The sequence below is a fragment of the Protomyctophum parallelum genome (genome assembly GCF_964188405.1).
Source record: "Protomyctophum parallelum genome assembly, chromosome: 17".
Lineage (NCBI taxonomy): Eukaryota > Metazoa > Chordata > Actinopteri > Myctophiformes > Myctophidae > Protomyctophum > Protomyctophum parallelum.
The window spans coordinates 6,827,182-6,847,860 of NC_139719.1; the positions used below are offsets into that span (position 1 = coordinate 6,827,182).

General features: G+C 41.3%; 2 protein-coding genes across 2 annotated transcripts in view; one reads left to right on the forward strand and one right to left on the reverse strand.

Moving 5' to 3' along the window:
* LOC310874993 (nucleolar transcription factor 1-like) overlaps positions 1–20,679 on the reverse strand; it is a 499,750-nt gene that overhangs the window by 207,300 nt on the left and 271,771 nt on the right. The window lies entirely within an intron of this gene.
* On the forward strand, positions 1,636–20,508 carry dclre1a (DNA cross-link repair 1A (PSO2 homolog, S. cerevisiae)). The gene is made up of 13 exons (XM_083786985.1): positions 1,636–1,961; positions 2,183–2,332; positions 3,195–3,385; positions 3,744–4,382; positions 10,000–10,362; positions 10,608–10,953; positions 11,781–11,914; positions 13,549–13,667; positions 14,231–14,374; positions 15,883–16,028; positions 16,365–16,519; positions 19,463–19,604; positions 20,097–20,508. Exons 1-13 carry the CDS (start codon positions 1,682–1,684, stop codon positions 20,396–20,398), a joined length of 3,111 nt encoding a protein of 1,036 aa, XP_083643111.1. The 5' UTR covers positions 1,636–1,681; the 3' UTR covers positions 20,399–20,508.

Below are 20,679 nucleotides of genomic sequence, written 5' to 3' on the forward strand. Positions count from 1 at the left end.
GCGTCCTGGCTTGTCTTTACTGTGTTCTTCTAGTACTGGCGGTAAGTGTGTACCGTGTACGATCATGTCAATAGAATACACATTAATATTTTGTTTATTATCTATTTGTTTATTATATATTCATTTATCATTTATATCCGTGGTACGATGCTGTCGCTTGCCGAAAAGATACAGCTGTCACCTGTCACGTTACATCGATTACTGCTTAAAAACAATGGAACAGATATGTAATAACATTAAGGCCCTTCTTAAAAGCAATGCAACAGATATCATGTGTATAAAAAAAAAGCATCGTTACAATGTAACATAATTTGATTCATTGATTGATTGAATACTGTATTAACAGTTTGCAAAACAATTAAAGCACAGAGGAATACATTTAATACAAATGCAATGCTAAATGGATTGAACCCAATAAAGCACTATGGCTTTGACAGGCAATATACAATCAATGCTATTCAAAAACATCATAAAAACGAGTACTAATCAGAAAAAAACAGTAGACTACAGTAAACAGTTCAAGCTTGTTTTTTTTTCTTTCTTTCTTTTTGTTTGTTTGTTTTTTGATAGGGACCTGTTCCGTATTGCAGCCACCTGTGCTCTTTTAGAGTGGGTTTGAAGGAGAGTAGGATTCACTCTTTTTCATGACTGGTTTGGCATTCCACATTTTGGTGGCATAGCAGTAGAAGTAGTATTCTTAATAACAGATATCTTGTGTAGCAGACAGTAGTCTCAAAACTCACCTCTTCAGACGCCACTTGCCCTAGCCTTGACAATCTTGCAGGGTATGCAAAGGCTTTATTACCATGGCATGTGTTGTTAATTGCTTACTGTAAATTGATGTGGATTAAGAGCATCTGCTAAATGCCTAAATTGTAATTCTAACACATGCTTGACACAATGTCAGAGGCACTTGCCTGTCGGTCAAGGACAATGTTCTAGGTACAAATTGTGTTATAAGTTATAACATATTAATGTTAAATTCAATCGATAACTGCCAAGTGGTGACAGTCACTTTGAAAAACAAATTGAGTGCAACTGCTAGTTAAGGTAGCATTGTTCTAATGAGTAGTAGCCAATAATATTTAATGAAGACAGAATGCACTTGCCCGTCGGTCAACCTGAAAGTAAACTCCACTTGCCCGAACCTTTTATTTACTGGGGCATTTATTTACTCGGGCAACCGTTCGTGTCAACCCTTTATGGAATGCTAACTTTAGATATGTTACAATGTAATATGGAGCTGTCATATAATGCTGTCATATTATTTATATACACTGTAACAGGTGCAATGATACAACGTAACAGACAATAAAAAAAATGAGTGTGTATGTCTGATTCTCAAGGCAACATGTAAGGAAATAGATTTTTGGCCAAGGACCCCCATCTGAAAAAATGTTGTGCCAGGGAGCCCAATAACAGAAGATTAGTGTTAACCTATTATAGCTGATCTACAAGCTACTCGTAGATCAGCTATGTTTGATATAGCCGAAGTGTGAAATAGGGTTAGGGTCGATAGGTCTAAGATAAGATTTGGATCCTCTTTCATTTATTTTTGCTGGGGGGGACCACTGTATAATGGAAGCCCAGATGAAAGTGATCCATTCAAACATGCTTTTGTTTTGAACAGGCTGTATACAGGCATCTGCATCGCAGCCTCCATGTTTTGTTCCTCCCCCAAATGTCACAGCAAGACGAAAGCGAGGATGACATTTGGGACTACAAACCTCTGAGGAAAAAGAGGAAAGCCGGGACCGGAGAGGGACCGGCGACTACCGGAGACGGACCCTCTACGTCCAAGAAAGGAAAAAACGTCAACAATGACTCTAAGAAAAGAAAAAGTGTGAAAAACAATGACTCTAACTCCTCTGGGAAGCCCTCTGCTGTGAAGAGAAGCAAAGCCGTTCAGGTTGGCAGAGACCTGACGAGTGGACGTGTGAATATTAGTAATGGATGTGCAGGTAAGCAGGGGAGGAAAGTAACTAAGTACATCTAATGTACTTAATAGTTGTACTCAAAGGACCACTGCACCCATTTTCATCCTGAAATTATTTTGAAAGTACTACAAGCTCACAACGTGTTGCTGTTGCATTTAGTGACGTGTTGTGAGCTAGTAGATCTGCTATTTTCAAGAAGATGTTTTGCAGTATTGATACGTTTATTTGTTTCCCCACCACCACAGGTGAGGTCAGCGCGGGCGGCTCGCAGCCTGATGGAGGTGACAGGTGGTGTCCCATCTGTCAGATGCCCTTCTCCATCTTGGTGGTCCAGACGCAACGGTGGCACGTCACCGAGTGCCTGGACGCCTCCAGGGAGGACCACGACAAAGGCAGTGTTCTCAATTCGTTTTATATCGTTGCTGTCGGGCAGAAACCTCTCATATCATCATATTCTAACTTTTTGTGTTTATTCGTAAATTAATTATTCATTTTAAATCATCAAAAGTAGCAGATTCATAAGCGCCCGCTGGCCAAGTGGTCCGGGCGCATGCCACATATAAGCATTGGCCTGACAGCGCGTTGCGTGTTCGAGGCCCATTCATGACGACCTTTGCTGTGTGTCTCTCCCCGTCTTTCTCCCTCTTTCCTGTCTATCTTCTATTAATAAAGGCAGAAAAGCCAAAAACGAATCTAAAAAAACCCAAAAAGAGTAGCAGGTCCACAAGCTCGAAACGAGTAGATCTGCTACTTTTGCTACTTTTTTTAATCTTGAAAAGCAACAGTTTTGGATATGAGGTTATGAGCATATGAGTTTTGTGGTTCCACCCCAGAGAGTGAAATCTCTTATTCAGATGAGAGACAGACAGACCTCTTTATTGATAACAGTTTAATTAAAATAGGATATAAAACACATTCTAAAAGATGAGTTGACAATTTAAACCCTGGCCCCTCAACCGACTTTGACATAAAGTCGGTTTGTGAATATAGCCACGCTTATAGATCGGCTATTTTCGCTATCTGTTGTAAGCCGACATATACAGTATCACTATCAGGCTTAAAGTGGTTAATGATACAGCAAGCATAGAACACTCAACATGGGCAGCTGTGGCCTAAAGCAGTCGTTCTCAAACCAAGGACCCTGAAAATGAGCACTTGTGCTCAGTAACTACCCTGGGTAAATAATGAACTGTACAAAGAGCCTTTTAATTGTTTTAGTAGTAGTTAATAATTGTACATACTCCGTTGTCCATACAGAGTGCCCTGATGGCTTCCAGTGCACGTCTACCATTCCAAGCCACTACAGGAGGTACAGTCACACGCTGCTGGCACACAGCCGGGCATCTGGGGACCCCGTCTGTCTCCTGGAAAGACAGACCCCTGCTGAGTCCAGCCTCGGTGGTCTCGCCAGACCACCGGCCTCTGGGTCCATTTTAGACAGCTCACAGGTAGGGATAATTGTTATTATCCTGATAATAAAAAAGAAAATCACAATTATCTTATCGTAAAGATTTTCATTTATCGTGAAATTGTCCTCCGTCATACACTAGGATGTATAGCTGCAAATTCAGTACCACTATGCTTTATAAAACGGACCTGTAAAGATAGTTCTTATTTCACTCTTCACAAAAATAGCAAATTTGCTATTTTTGGCGAACATTCCCCCCAGAATAGGGATGCTGGGGGTTCAAGTGGTTAACAAAAGCAAAACTTTTAACTTTCGAGCATATTTTGAACATTGCGATAAATAAGCTCAATTGAAATTATTGTTATGTAACTTTCATATCGTCCCGTCACTACTCACAGGACAGCGTTGTCAGCCTCTATTCTCAGTCCAACCTCAGCGCCTCGCCCGTCGACAGCGACTTTCCGACGCCGCCAAGTACACCAAGGACGCCGTCGCCGAAGGTCGCAAACGGCCTCCTGTTGCTGCGCTCGCCCGGCCCGGCGGATTTCAAGAAGAGGAAAGGCTGGTCGTCGACCTCCTCCAGAGGAAGCAACAAGTCCACAGTCTCTTCCCAGGGGAGTAAAACCGAAGTGTCGTCGACACCAAAGCCTCCCAACTCAGGCGGGGGAAGCCAGGCCTCTCAAGATGCTTTCATAAAAACTGACGTTTCTCCTGAAGATGCTGTCGTAAAAACTGACATTTCTCCTCAAGGAGTTGTCGTAAAAACAGACTTTTCTCCTCAAAGAGGTTTCATAAAAGCTGACTTTTCTCCCGACGGTGACGACGATGAAATCTCCTATTCGCCTTTGTCGAAGTTCCCAGAAGAAGAGGAGGAGGAGATCGTTGGGGGCTCGCTCCCTCATAGTGTGACTGAACGCGAGTCAGACAACGACTCCTTGATGCTGTTCAGCGACGATGAGCTTTTCGGCACTTTCGCCGATGACCTGGAAGCCGGGACCGGAGAGCAGGGTGTCTCGCCTTTCCCAGACAACTCCCAGGTATGTCACAATGACAAAATATTATGCGTTATTAAAGTCACAGTTATTTAATACATGAGCGGCTAATTGCAAATATTTCAGATAGTCATCAGAATCCTTGACAATATTTCATACATACATCCCAACACAAAAATTGCAGAAATAGCAGATCTACTAGCTGAGCTTGTCGATTGGCTATTTCAACTGTTTTCTTTTCTTTTGTTTAAGTCTAAAATTATTAATAATATGGCATTGTTTGGGCCATAATACATGATTTCTTTTAATTAGTGTGGTTGCCTGAAGGCAACCATACTATTGTTTTTGTGACCTTTTATTGTGGGCTCGCCTCAGCGAGCACACAATTGTTACTGCCAGTTTATATTTATATATTTCTTTATTCCAATTTCCGCCACTTTTTTTGGCACCTAACTACTTCCACATACTTTATGCTAGAAATTTAGTTCAAACTTCAAACTGTTCAGCTCTTTGCAGTGATGTGTGCTTGTATTTTTATTTTTACAAAGTTCTATACTTTTTATACTTTTTAACTTTTTAACTTTTTTTTACATTCTTTATAGTGAGAGTCGATGGAAGAAAGGTCCCATTTTTCACAGTTAACTTTTTTGAGCTCTTATTACTCCGTCATACTTTCACTTTGAAACTTCATTCAAACTTTATAATGTTCATCTATCTTTGAACTTTAATTGGTGAAAAAGTTGTTTTGAAAAAGTTTATACTTTTTAAAATATTTAACTTTATTTATAGTTTTTTCCTCCCATTGACAATGTATGGGATTTATCTCTAAATCAACCTCACTTTTGCAGCCTCATTACTCTGGCATACTTTGTCGTAGAAACGTGATTTAAACTTTAGAAAGCTCACACGACTCTGGACTTTTTCGTGGTTCAAACCGTATTCGAATACGTTAAACGTTTTTTCCGAAATCGCAGTTCAATCGCAGGCCGTTTCGCCTAATTAGTGCCAAGTTAGAGTGCAGGGCTTCTTTCACTAGAGTGCGGGAAGTGAAAATCTTTCCTTGAAAATTTACCAAACAAATTGCCGTCCCGGCCAAAATATTCACTTTACACGCATGTCCTTTGGTCATTTTGTAGCCACACATGTCCTCTTTCACACAATGTGACCACCAAAACACAGAGACATACAGAATGTGAACTACGGCCTTTTAAGTGACACAAATACAGTCAATCTGCTCATTGACCTCCATTGTAAAATCCTTACGAGGAAATTATCGCGATGACAATTCTTAACTCGCTCTTATAACCACATTTTCGATCGTACCAACACCACAATCGCACATGGTGTACCTCAATATCTCAGGCCACTCACAGCGAAGAAATTATTTGCATTCGACTTTTACTTTTTGCGATAGAGCAATTTGTTCGGGCATAGTTTCCCCCCATTCAAGACCATTCAAGATCAAGACCTTCAAGTTGCGCGCCACTTGTTTGTCTTTTACACTTCCACAGCTGAGACATATAAGAGCTTAATTACAGGGCTGAAATTAAAGTTACAAGATCTCAATGAGTTGCTCTGCGATACCTTGTGGGCTTGTAGGTCTGCTATTTGTGCAATTGGATGGCCTTTACACAGCTCTCGCAAGAGCACGCACGCACGCATGCACGCACGCACACACACACCCTGTCTTCCTATTGGCTGGCCTTTACACAGCTCTCGCAAGTGCACGCACGCACGCACGCACGCACGCACGCACACACACACACACACACGTTTATAAAAAAATATTTTCAAAAAAATTAAAAAAAAATTAAAGAATTAAATTTTTTTTTAAAAAAATTAAAAAAAATTAAAAAAAATTAAAAAAATGGAAACATTGAAAAAAAAATGAAAAAAATGAAAAAAATGAAAACTTAAAAATTAGCATGTTAGCATGTTAGCATGTTAGCATTAGCATGATAGCATTAGCATGTTAGCATGATAGCATTAGCATGTTAGCATGTTAGCATTAGCATGTTGACATTAGCATGTTAGCATGTTAGCATGATAGCATTAGCATGTTAGCATTAGCATGTTAGCATTAGCATGTTAGCATGTTAGCATTAGCATGTTAGCATTAGCATGTTAGCATGTTAGCATGATAGCATTAGCATGTTAGCATGTTAGCATTAGCATGTTAGCATGTTAGCATGATAGCATTAGCATGTTATCATTAGCATGTTAGCATGTTATCATTAGCATGTTAGCATGTTAGCGTTAGCATGTTAGCATTAGCATGTTAGCATGATAGCATTAGCATGTTAGCATTAGCATGTTAGCATGTTAGCATTAGCATGTTAGCATTAGCATGTTAGCATGTTAGCATGATAGCATTAGCATGTTAGCATGTTAGCATTAGCATGTTAGCATGTTAGCATTAGCATGTTAGCATGTTAGCATTAGCATGTTAGCATGATAGCATTAGCATGTTAGCATTAGCATGTTAGCATGTTAGCATTAGCATGTTAGCATTAGCATGTTAGCATTAGCATGTTAGCATTAGCATGATAGCATTAGCATGTTAACATTAGCATGTTAGCATGATAGCATTAGCATGTTAGCATGTTAGCATTAGCATGTTAGCATTAGCATGTTAGCATTAGCATGATTAAAAAATTAAAAAATTAAAAAAAATAAAAAACATTAAAAAATTAAAACTAACTTTTTTTTAAACTTAAAAGGAAAAAAAAATAATAAAGAACTTAATATTTTTTATCTTAATATTTTTTTTAAGAAATATCTTAGACCATTATCAATAATCATTGTGTTTATGCTTTTAAAGATAGGCCTATATGCTATTTGAACCTTCTTTTTACATGTAAAAGTATGCTATTTCTGTTAAGCTCATGAATGCTTTTATATGTATACTCCATTGGATTGACTATTTTTTTTCTTTTTTACCTTTTCTTGATTCATCAAGAATACATTGTAAAGCATTATTCATACATTACAAATCATTAGTAGACAGTAATACTTTACTTACTTTATTCTGCCCCTTTTTGGGCATCATACTACTTCCACATACTTTATTTCCGCTTTATGCAGTTATTTATGCTTAAACTATAGTTTTTACAAATGTTCATACTTTTTTAACTTTTACTTCAGCTTTAATACATTTTCTACTTTTCTTTACAATATGTTACAGTCCAGAAATTTTGATTATGGACTTAGACCACCAATGGTAACACCATTACTCCGGTCCCCGAGTTTCAAACTTGACACGGCAATAACTTTATACAAAGCATTTTACGCGAGCCCACGCAGTTTCTACAGGAACTGCTTTCTAGTTAGTGTAGTTGCCCTGAGGGCAACTATACTATTGTTCTAGTGCTCTGTTTATTTTGACGCATTATACCTCCCACAGTTTTTGTCGCACGCACTCGAGCCATATGTCAAAACGACGGGCTACATCGGGAATCGTGTGCTTGTATTTTGCTAAGACATTTGTTGGATAATTTAATTGATATGAATTAATTAGTGCATTAGTGCATTTCCCCATAGACATGAATGGGAAAATGCAAAAACTCACTTTCAAGTATTTTTTCCTCTGAGACCGTAAGGGCTATACTTACAAGACTTGGAGGAGAGATTCATCATAATTATTAAAATTAATTACCTTAGAAGTATATCGTTCGGCCTCATGGTGGCGCTATAACAGCCAACTTTACCTTTTGGGCTATAACTCTTGAACCGTAGGTCGTAAAATCAAAAAGTTTTTTTCCCTGGATTCCTTGGGTCATGACGCATCTCCCCATATAGGCCACGCCCATTTGCGTCTAGATAGATTTCCCGCCATTTTGAATTTTTTTCAAAACACACTTTTTGCTCCTCCTCCTACAGATTTTGTCCAAATTTCACACAAATCGGTACACATGATCTCCGGACCTATCCCATTAAAACAGCACAGTCAGAATTTAGATCTTCTGTATCGTTCCGCCGTAATCGTCTTCCGAAGTTAGTGGGAGGGGCCTACTTTACAAAACACGCCACAATTCACGCACGGAATGTCCGATCCATCCCAAATCTGAATCACATGTCGAGGGTGGCTTAATCAACACAGAGCCAAAAGCCATTCCATTTTCGACGGGTGCGATGTGGGCAACTACACTTTGCAATTTCCCAGAATTGCCTCTTTCTAGTTATTATTAATAATGTTATTATTATAGATAAACTTTATTTTGTCCCGTTATACCTCCCACAGTTTTTGTCGCGCGCACTCGAGCCATATGTCAAAACGACGGGCTACATCGGGAATCGTGTGCGTGTATTGGGATAAGACATTTGTTGGATAGTTTAATTGATATGAATTAATTAGTGCATTAAATTTCCCCATAGACATGAATGGGAAAATGCAAAAACTCACTTTCAAGTATTTTTTCCTCTGAGACCGTAAGGGCTATACTTACAAGACTTGGAGGAGAGATTCATAATAATTACTAAAATTAATTACCTTAGAAGTATAACGTTCTGCCTCATGGTGGCGCTATAACAGCCAACTTTACCTTTTGGGGTATAACTCTTGAACCGTAGGTCGTAAAATCAAAAATATTTTTTCCCTGGATTCCTTGGGTCATGACGCATCTCCCCATATAGGCCCCGCCCATTTGCGTCTAGATAGATTTCCCGCCATTTTGAATTTAGTTCAAAACACACTTTTTGCTACTACTCCTACAGATTTTGTCCAAATCTCACAAAAATCGGTACACATGATCTCCGGACCTATCCGATTAAAACAGCACAGTCAGAATTTAGATATTCTCTATCGTTCGGCCGTAATCGTCTTCCGAAGTTAGTGGGAGGGGCCTATTTTACAAAACACGCCACAATTCACGCACGGAATGTCCGATCCATCCCAAATCTGAATCACATGTCGAGGGTGGCGTGATGAACGCAGAGGCAAAAGCAATTCTATTTTCATCCATAGGGGGCGCTACAATTGCAAAAACAATTACCCGTTTGTTGCAAAAACACGATTTTGGGGGGGAAATCCCCTTTGAATGACTTACGCATGATCACAAAGGGTGACTTGACATTGTAATTGGCTGGCAAAATTACTGGGAGGGGCCTATACCCCTTTGTTGCAAAAACATGATTTTGGGGGGGAAATCCTCTTTGAATGACTTATGCATGATCACAAAGGATGACTTGACATTGTAATTGGCTGGTATAATTACTGGGAGGGGCCTATATCAGCCAACCTATCCGATTTCAACAGCACAGTCAGAATTTAGATCTTCTGTATCGTTCGGTCGTAATCGTCTTCCCAAGTTAGTGGGAGGGGCCTATTTTACAAAAAACGCCACAATTCACGCACGGAATGTCCGATCCATCCCAAATTTGAATCGCATGTCGAGGGTGGTTTCATCAACGCAGAGACAAAAGCGATTCCATTTTCGACGGGTGCGATGTGGGCAACCACACTTTGCAATTTCCCGGAATTGCCTCTTTCTAGTTATTAGTACATTGGTCATATCTGCCCTGTGCAGTTTTTCTTTGCAAAGCCTAAAATGCAAAAGAAATTTATCTCTTTTTAATTATTATGTTCCAAAAACACAATTAAACTGTCACAATAATTAGTTTGACAATTAACCGTCAAGTAAAATGTTATTATTGTGTTACCCAGGTGGACCCGGGCACCTCGTCAGGGCCTGGTAATCAGGGGCCTGACTCTGCAGCTGCTGCACACACCCCCAGCTCCAGCAGAGAGGAAAGCCAAAACCAGGGGAAAGCGCACAGCTCTGGCTGCCTCCGGTCCCCACAGAGCAAGGTTTTAGACCGACTGCGACAGACGCTCTCTGGTTCAATAGAAGTGCCTCGTGGAGTTTTAGACGAACCTGCCTTGTTTCCTCATCAAGACCTTTCCTCGTCTCAAAGCTCACTGTCTCAAGCATCTCAGTCCGTCGCCAGGGCGCCTCAATTGGGACAGAGCAAGAAGCAGACGGACATTGGGGTCTTTTTCGGGCTCAAGCCCCTCAAGGAGAAGGAGGTAGGCCTGCTATCAATTATGCAGGCTATTATTGGAATGATAATGTTTTGATGAATCAAATAATTGAGAAGCTATGTTTGTCTTTGTTTAATCCTTTATACATAGCAACAATGTTACGCGTGTGACTTTGTCGCAAAATGGTGTCATGCAAAGACTGAAAAAAGTCAATTTAAAAGCTCTGTAGATCGAAAACTTTCCACTATTTTTGAAAACAATTTAATTTGATTAACTATTTGCACCCCTAGGAGGAGGAGAAGGCGGAGAGCGCTGCCCACAGCTCGCCGGCAGCGGAGAGCTCAGCGAAAAGGCGAGGCGAGAGGAGAGCCAGGCGGGGCAGGAGCAGGGCTGCCACCTCCTCCGGTGTTCCACACAGCCACATTGCAGGAGGTGACACGGGGACCTTGGGTGACAGCCAGGCAGCGGGAGCCGAAGGAGGTGTAGGAAGAGGTGGCAGGCCAGCGGGGAGGAGAAGAGCTGAAGGAGGTGCAGGGAGAGGTGGCAGGCCAGCGGGGAGGAGAACGTGGAGTAGGTGGAGCAGGGATGGAGAGCCAGGGGAGACCAGACAATGTCCCTTCTACAAGAAGATCCCAGGTGACTGAAGACTGCTACTAGGATAATGCATTGTATTAAAAGTATATAAAATAATAATAATAATTTCACTAATAATAACTTCATATTTGGGCATGCCTGACACAGAACTCACAGGTCCCCAGACAAATTAAGCATCAAAAGCTGTTTAATGTGAGGTGATAGTAGTATAAGGATATCACGTTTATATATAATTGTATGGTTTTTAGACTGTGGCCGAGTCTACAAAATGTCTTCTAAATCCAGTTTTCTGAAAAAATATATGCTTCTAAATCTATGTCAGTGGTTCTAAACTTTTGTACTACAGTATATGTATTTGGCCGTTCCAGGGACCCCCAGAAACAAATAATTTAGTTTAAAAAATAAATGCACACATTGTGTGCAATTTGCACACATTTCTATCTGCTATTTCTGAATAGACAAAGTATACTATATTGTTTAAAGTACGGTATATATAATGTTAAATCAAAAAATTACACAGAAGCTTTCCCGGTCTTAATGGATTCATTGTGTGTTTGTGTCTGTGTCTTGTGTTTTTATGAGGTGAAATGACAGTGTGGCAATATAATTCTGTTAAATGCTTGAAAATGGCAAGATCTACCAACCTTGTACATCTGCTATGTACACAAATGCCCCTGGCACAAATTATTTTCAGATGAGGCTCCACAACCAAATACATATTAATTTGGGGGTCCTTGACATGATAATGTTTGAGAACCTCTGCCCACTACAGTACAGTAGTACAGTGGGACATACTGCATCTATCCATGTATCAATTTGTTTTGTATTCTACAATACATTAATCTAATAATCATGTTCTTTGTGTTCAGGCACCAAGTTTGCTATTGACGCCTTCAATTATGGCGAGATTGAGGGCATCTCGGCATACTTCCTCACCCACTTCCACTCAGACCACTATGGAGGCCTGAAGAAGAAATCCACAGTCCCCATCTACTGCAACAGAGTGAGTGTGTTGACCCTGTGCAGTAGCGGACCCCCACTTGATACAATTATTTTATGTGGGACCCCCAATCTACACTGTAAAATAGGTCTGTCACAATAATTACATAATCGCCTAATCGCAATTATTTGAGATAATCGCAATTATTTGAGATAATCGCAATTATTTGAGATAATCGCAATTATTTTTGCATAATCATCAATCGTTTCCATGTTGAAAAATGTCCATACTTTTTCAAACACTTTTCAAAAATACCAGAAATAGCAGGTCAGTTCTTGACGTGTGGTAAGCTTATAGATCATCAACTATTGGCAATTATGACAAATAATTGCGAGACAACCCTTACCTATAGAGCATCTTTTTTAATGATTATTATTTTATATGATGATTAGATTTTTATTGTTATTATTCATGTCATGATTATGAATTGAATACCCAGGAGCTGAATGGAAACAAGACCTATATTCTATTCCATCATAATCTGAGTTCTGAGTCCTCAACTGCGAACAAACATATCCCAGAAAAGTTATTAAGTTATAAAGAAAAAAGATTAAAAGCTCTTCAAATTGCCAACTTTGAAGTATTGTGGTCCAAAAGAGATTACTTTCACAGGTGGTTTATTTTCCTTTTTTTAAAAGCTAAATCACCCCGTCAGCTGTGCTTACCCACTGTGCAGGGAGGAAAATGCTTGATTCGTTTATCCGCTACACCGCCTTAATCAACTTTTCCTCGGTGTTGCCATGAATTCCAATCCCCCTGCGGGCCGCGGTTTGTCAATTCTCAGCAACAATGTACTTCGTTTGCATTTTAAGTGAAGCATTAGAAATAACAGCATGGGTTTTTTATGCCTCTGCCAACCAGTTGCCGTTTATATCTGTTCCCTGTCCAGTGACTCCAGTCTCTTATAGCAGTGACTCCCAAACCTTTCAGCTCAAGACCCATCTACAAGCTCACAATATATCTGCGACACATTGGGAGCTTGTAGATCGGCAATCTTCGGCACGCAGCTAAGTATATATCAGGCATTACGACGCCATCACGACCCGCCAAAAATACTTTTTTATTTTTGTAATTTTTGACTAAATCAACTGTAGATTTAGTCAACTACAATCTTTGGATATTTAGTCAACTAAAATTACAAAATTAAAACATTTCAGATGAAATATAGGGCTGACGCAAAAAGAAAATATTCGAAGCTTCGTTAGATGGCACGAAAAATAAAAATAAATTTTAATTATTATTATTATTATTTTTTAATCAAAATAGCTGATCTACAAGCCCACAATGCTTTGCAGCATGACATATTAAGAGCTTGATCTGCTACACTTCAAAGCCATGTGCTTGAGCTCCACCATTCATGAATCACTAACTCATTATTTAATAATTTAATATTTTTTATTACACAATAGGCCTACTTACAGTACTCCTGCAGCTGCAACTGAATTAGGGGAAAAAAGGTCAAAACGAACTAAAACTAAACTATAATGAAAAATCCCCAAAACCTATTTTTACCTTGGTGTGTGTGTGTGTGTGTGTGTGTGTGTGTGTGTGTGTGTGTGTGTGTGTGTGTGTGTGTGTGTGTGTGCGCGTGTGCGTGTGCGTGTGCGTGTGTGCACTCGCACGCATGCGTGTTTCAGATCACAGGTAATCTGGTGATGAGCAAGCTGAGGGTGTCAGAGCAGTATGTCCATATCCTGCCCATGAACGTCCAGATGACAGTGGACGGTGTCAGAGTCACCCTGTTGGACGCCAACCAGTGAGAATCACACACTGAGGAGCCGCTGCTCCGCCCCTTGACCACGCCACTAAACACGCCTAATCACAATCATTTGCGATAATCGAAATAATCTTTTGCATGATCGTCAATAGTTTCCATATCGACAAATGTCCATAAAAAAAAATTAAATAGCAGAAATGGCACATCTATCTAAGCTTACAAGCTTGTAGATCAACTGTTTCCACTATTTTGTACATTATTTGGAAAGAAAACATTATAAAAAATCAGGGATTTATTTGTATATTTAAATAATTTTCATATCTGTCCTGTGCAATTTGTGATTACAAAGACCAAAAACAAAACTCCACTAATTCAAGACTTCATGGGGAGTGTAATGTTTCGAAAACAAAATCTAAAATAGCAGATGTATCATGTACAAGCTTGCAGCCTGGCATGAAGTCACGCACTGTGAGCTTGTATCTGTTCTTTTTGGGAAGCACTTTTCTGAATCCTAAAGAGGTTTCTGAAAAGCGTGCATGTGTGCGTGCACGTGCCTGTGTGTGTGTGTGTGTGTGTGTGTGTGTGTGTGTTGTATTCCACAGTTGTCCAGGATCGGCCATGCTGCTGTTCATGCTGCCTGACGGACAGACGGTGCTTCACACAGGAGACTTCAGAGCTGACCCCTCCATGGAGACGTACCCTGAGATACTCAGCTGTAAAGTCCAGACCCTGTACCTGGACACCACGTGGGTGACCCTGTGACCCCTAACCTATAGCCCTGTAGCTGGAACCCATGTTATTGACCCCAACCCTAACCTATAGCCCTGTAGCTGGAACCCATGTTATTGACCCCAACCCTAACCTATAGCCCTGTAGCTGGAACCCATGTTATTGACCCCTAACCCTAAACTATAGCCCTGTAGCTGGAACCCATGTTATTGACCCCAACCCTAAACTCTAACCTGTACCTGGACACCACGGTGGTGACCCTGTGACCCCTAACCTATAGCCCTGTAGCTGGAACCCATGTTATTGACCCCAACCCTAAACTCTAACCTGTTCAAACTTCATGGACAGCATTTTAGTCTAAACTCTAACCCCTATACCTGTGGGCTTGTAGATCGGCTAGTTTCAAATTGCCGAAATGTATGTAGGGCTGAAGTGAGTAATGTGTTTACTGTTTTGTAATAATAATCTAAGGTCACATTCACACCAGAGAGCTTTGCTGCGATTAAAACGAATCCTGCTGCGCATTTTCAGAAAGTGCACTTCGTTTGACAGGTGTGAATGCTCATTTGAATCCTAATGCGTATCAAAGATCCGCATTTTACTCCGAGCAAAAACGGGGGTTTCACTTCGCACTTGATTACGATTCGGTGCAGGTGTGAATGCAATCCGCAGTAAATAAAGGAAATGAAGCAAACAATGTGGCGGGTGAGGAGCTGAACACAGTTGGAGACGGAGAAGGCATATTTTACGCAGCGCAAAGATGTCCCGTTACCGTGGATAGACGTGGTCGAATGAGGAGACTGAAGCCCTGATCGAAATGAGGACGAGTACATTAATCAATTGCTTAAGAAAACACATAAAAACACTGCAGTGTATTATAGCCTACAGAATATTCTGTCTGTCTGTGCCGTAAACATGGAGTGCTGTCTGTCACTGTGTGGGGACTGGGGAGCAGGGACTTTCATCTCGATAAACTTGTAAACATTTTGCGCTGCTGTCTGTTATATCAGTGCGCTCAGCGCTGTGCCTCCATGCCCAAAAGTGCGTGGCTGCATGCGTATAGTGAGAGAGAGCGAGAGGGGGGGGGTCCAATCCCAGACGGCACGACACATGCACGTTATGAGTATAATTTTATCACCATAGATTTAACTGTGTAGGCTAGTTTATGAATGGAACACATTGATAAAGGTCCCCCCTGCTGCGTTTCCAATTGCTGCGGATGACAGTGTTCAGACAGCAAAATTGACAGCAAATTAAATATGCAAGAATCCCAATTTCTCCGCCCATACACATTGAGTCTACCGAAGTATTAGGTGGGAATGTGACCTAAATCTACAAAGTAACTTGTAACTAAAGTGTTTTACATAATTGTAAAAGTGGAGTCAATATTGGTAGAAGAAAGTATTGAAAATGGAAACACTCCTTGTACTGTACTTACTGTTCTGTACGCAAGCATGTGAAAAAGAGAAAATGTGTGTCTGTGTGTGTGCGTGCGTGCGTCTATTGATCCCTCTCTCCTCTGTAGTTACTGCAGTCCAGAGTACACGTTCCCTGCACAGGACAAGGTGATCAGCTTCGCGGCCAACACGGCCTTCGAGGCAGTGACGCTCGCCCCTCGCACCCTGGTGGTGTGTGGCTCCTACTCTGTGGGCAAAGAGAAGGTGTTTCTGGGTGAGTGCTCCCAACAGCGGAACCACTTCGTCTATCGACGCTGTCTGGCAAAACCACCTAACTCCTTCGGCTTGCCATTAACTTAATGGCATGATGACCTCCCCTTGTGATCTCCCGTTTGTTTTTGTTTTTGTCGGGCCAATTTTGAAAGATTCAAGATTCAAATATTATTTGAATGCATGATGTATCAGGGTATTCCACATTCTAGTGGCAGAGTAGTACATTTGGTGGCAGAGCCCCTCAAACCCCCATCAAGGACCCCCCCCCCTTTGAGAAACAGTGAGCTAACGGCTATGCTTGGGTGAATAGTGAATGGAAACATGCGTTTGTTTTCAGCGCTGGCGGACGTGTTGGGGTCCAGGGTGTGTCTGTCCCGGGACAAATACAACACCATGTGTTGTCTGGAGTCGGACCACATCAGAGAGCTCATCACCACGGACGGGAAGGCAGCACAGGTCCATGTCCTGCCCATGATGAAGATCAGCTTCAAGGTAGCTTCGGGCATGCAGACATGACGCTTTTTGGGGCGGAAATTGCCGTTTGGAATAAAAAATAGGTCTAGATACTGTAGATGGACAAAGTAAACAATATAGTTTAAACCAGTCGTTTTTAAACCCCTGCCTTTCCCCCCCCCCCAACTCTCTTCGGGAAGAAGGGAGGGGATGAGCAGCGCGCTCTGTCGGTCTATCACCCTGCTGTTTACAATCGCCGGGCAATGACATACTTTTATAAATTAAATAGGGCTGTCAAAGTTAACGCACTATTAACTAGTTAACTCACAATCCTTTTAACGGCACTATTCTTTTTTGACGCACGATTAACGCACTGTGAAGTTTGACAGAATGGTTGAGAGACGCATGGCAATTTTACACTGAAGAGTTGAATAATTGTTAAACAGCTGCATTACTTAAGTTAATTTAAGTCTACACAATTAGAAAACTTAGAAAACATGTTATTTTGATCAACATGGCCTGTTATCTCTAGTAATGGTACCATTGGCCAACATCAATACAGTTCTTTAGTTTGGGTCTGGAAGGCTAAATGTCATCAAATGGTGGTTCCGTGGCTCAAATGCAGAATAAATAATGGACCTTGATATGAAAAATCTTGAAAACCACAGATTTAAGGTATATTTAGAACGGATAAAAAATATGCGATTAATTTGCGATTAATCTATGGGCAATCATGCGATTAATCAGATTAAATATTTTAATCGATTGACAGCCCTAAAATTAAATAATAACCATTATCAGGAATAAATGGGTTTCAATTCACATTGTGACAGACCTACCCACCTCTCCCAACTCGAGGACAGTTGAAGCACACAGCCCACTGATCAGTGCACAACCCCCTGCCTGGTTCGCTGAAACCTTTTGGTGAAGAAGTCACGGCTACTGCGAGTAGCAAAGAAAAAGACCCGGCCATTATCACCCGTTCTGCCACAGTGATAATGGTTATTTATTAATTACTTAAAGGGTCATTCCACTAATGTGATTCATTCACCATGTTAATGATTTTTTGGAAATTTATTTTCCAAAAAATCATTAACATGGTGAATCACATCTTGATGACATCATCAAGATGATGTCATCATGTTAATGAACAGCTCTATTAAGATATATTAAGGTATATTAATGAAAATGAATGGAATGCCCCTTTAATGAAAGTATGCCTTGTCCACGTTTCACATCATCTGAAGCAAACATTAAATTCGTGGATGCTGTGAGAGAGGGAGGGGTGGCCTCCTACTCCCCCGAGATAGGAATACATCAGTGGGCAGCCGGGGGTCGAGGGTCAGTGACAGACCGACAGCGTGTCCCTTTCCCGGGAGACTTGGGGCTGAAGACCCGGACCCGACATTTAAACACAAGCTGTTTTAATTGCTTCCACGACGTGCTGGCTAATACAAATGTATTTATTTCCATAAATCCAACTCTTGCCAAATCAACGTTAACATTACATACACAGCCGTGTATGTAATAGATAAAATATATAAATTTTAATTCGATCTTGGTGCAGTCGTGAGGGAGAGGACAGCGGAGTGGAGCAGAGGCTGCCCCCCCAAGATGAGCACATGAGCAGGGGTACGAGGGAGGAGACCGGTCCATCGGCTCGTTCGGTTATTTACCAAAGTATGTTTACCAAGATTATAATATTTATTTCTCCATAAATAGGTTATTTTACATTTTATACTTTAAAATGCGCGCCTGTTCAAACGGTCTATTTTCTGATCGCTCCAGCCTCGACTTGAGTGACAGGTCGCTTGGGCACGCCCACTTTCTGAAAGCAAGGCAGCTTCAGAAGCGTTTTAGCTCGCTGTATTTTTCTAGCTTCTGGCGGTGTGAACGCGGCTTAATTGTAATACTATACGGTGAAACTAATCTTTGTGAAATTGCTTCAGGAAGTCTGAAGTTACTAACAGTCTACCGTGACGTGGTTGGGGAATAGGTTTGAATTAAAATAGCCGATCTACAAGCTTACAACGCATCATCTTGCGATGACTTGAGTTAATAATAGTACTGCTTATAGATCTGCTCTGAAAAAAGTTTGGGACCTTCTGGGTGTCTGAAACTCCTTCCTTCGTATAACAAAATCTGTAAACTGCAGCCTGAGCACTTTCTAAAGTGTGGGTTGTCAATTATTTAGAGATTTTGATTAATTACGCATACTCCTAATGTGTCAATTAAAATGTTTGTCTAGAGGAGGCTCATCAAAGGCATGGGAACATTAAAGTGTAGCTAATTAATTACATCCTTATCTCCCCGCAGGCAGTTTGACTCAATGTAATTATGTGCGCTGTATTTTATAATTATAAACATGCATATCCTACTATATGTAAATGTAATCTATACAGTGACTACTATGGAAGTTTAGTTTTGGTTGATCACTTTATTCCTGGCATCGCTGTATTAGGCATTATGTTATTGTTGGGGAAGCTATTTGAATCTACAAGCTTCTACACGTGACAAGTGATCTACACGAGAGCTTGTAGATCAGATCATTTCAAGCAGATTTTGTGTAGATGCACAAGTGCAGTTGTAAAGTCAGGTTTGTTGACTAAGTACAGTATTAGAGCAGGGGTTTTCAATTGGGGGTCCGGGACTCCTCAGAGTTACTACAGGGGCTAGCGCCAAGTTGTGTGACTTTTGTTCTTTTTCATTACCCAAAAACCCTCCCATCCCTGATAATACAAAAAGAGATCCAATACACTCTGCTACAGTCAAGTAAACAAGCCTTTATTGAAGCGGCATCTCTGCAAAGAGCATTAAAAAAGAAAGACCTACTACTACACGTTTCGGCTGTAAAAGCCTTCGTCAGGGTCCCGTGAACCCTCCCATCCCTATTCTGAGTGGAACATTAGCCGAAAATATAATGTGGTCAAATGGGGTCCTTGGCCTGAAAAGCCTTTCGGTTGTTGTGTCTCCTCTCATCAGCATCTGCCGGGGTACCTGAGCAGGTTCTCGGCTCAGTACGACCAGCTGCTGGCCTTCAAGCCCACGGGATGGACCTTCAGTCAGAAGGCGGACAACGTGGAGGACATCCAGCCTCAGCGCCGCGGAAACATCACCATCTACGGTACACACAACGCACGCGCGCGCGCGCACGCACGCACGCACGCACGCACGCACACACACACACACACACACACACACACACACACACACACACACACACACACACACACACACACACACACACACACACACACACACACACACACACACACACACACAGGGGGATGCAGGGGGTTAGGGTTAGCCATAGCCATGACATTTAGATGCTGTGGTCAGGTAGGACACCTACTGGTTGACAAGAGGTATTGCATACAATTTAGATGAAAACAACCAGTTCCCAAACATTCTCTCCATTATAACTCAACAGTAAACATGTAATTCTCTCCATTGTAACTCAACAGTAAAAATTTAATTCTCTCCATTATAGCTCAACAGTAAACATTTAATTCTATTATAACTCAACCCGACCAGAGGATTATGTGACGTGAGAATATGCTGTATTTCAGCCTGATGGAGGCAACACTCTGACTTCATATACATTCTGTCTCAACAGGCGTCCCCTACAGTGAGCACAGCAGCTTTGTGGAGATGAAGAGGTTTGTCCAGTGGCTGCAGCCCGTCAAGGTCATTGCCACCGTCAATGTGGGCAGCTACGACAGCAGGAGGGCCATGGAGAAGTGCTTCAGTGAGTGGCTGAGGGAAGCCAAGACAAGGCCACACTCTAGTCTGAACCATGGGAATCCAGGAGTGACCAGAACTCCTCTGTGTGGCAGTGCTTCTCAAAGTGGGGGACAGCAGGGAGGCCTACAGGCCTCACCGAGGTTTGTTGGGCCAGGACACAGGCTGGGGCGCTAACCCACGCTGCTCATCCGGGTGCCATCTACATTCCGGCTGTCACCGGTCTCTCCGGTGGTCACCAGACTATACCCGGTTGTCACATAGTCTATTCCTATGAGTCACTATAAATAGAACTATAACTAAATACACCTAGGACGTATCCTCAGTGATGTATCCTGAGGTCGGTATGTATGTACAGTACTGTATGTTAGCCTAGCAGGTTAACATATGCTTTCATATGTACTGATATTAAGAGAGATTTTATGGAAAATCTGATTATGCACATTTTATTACTGTTA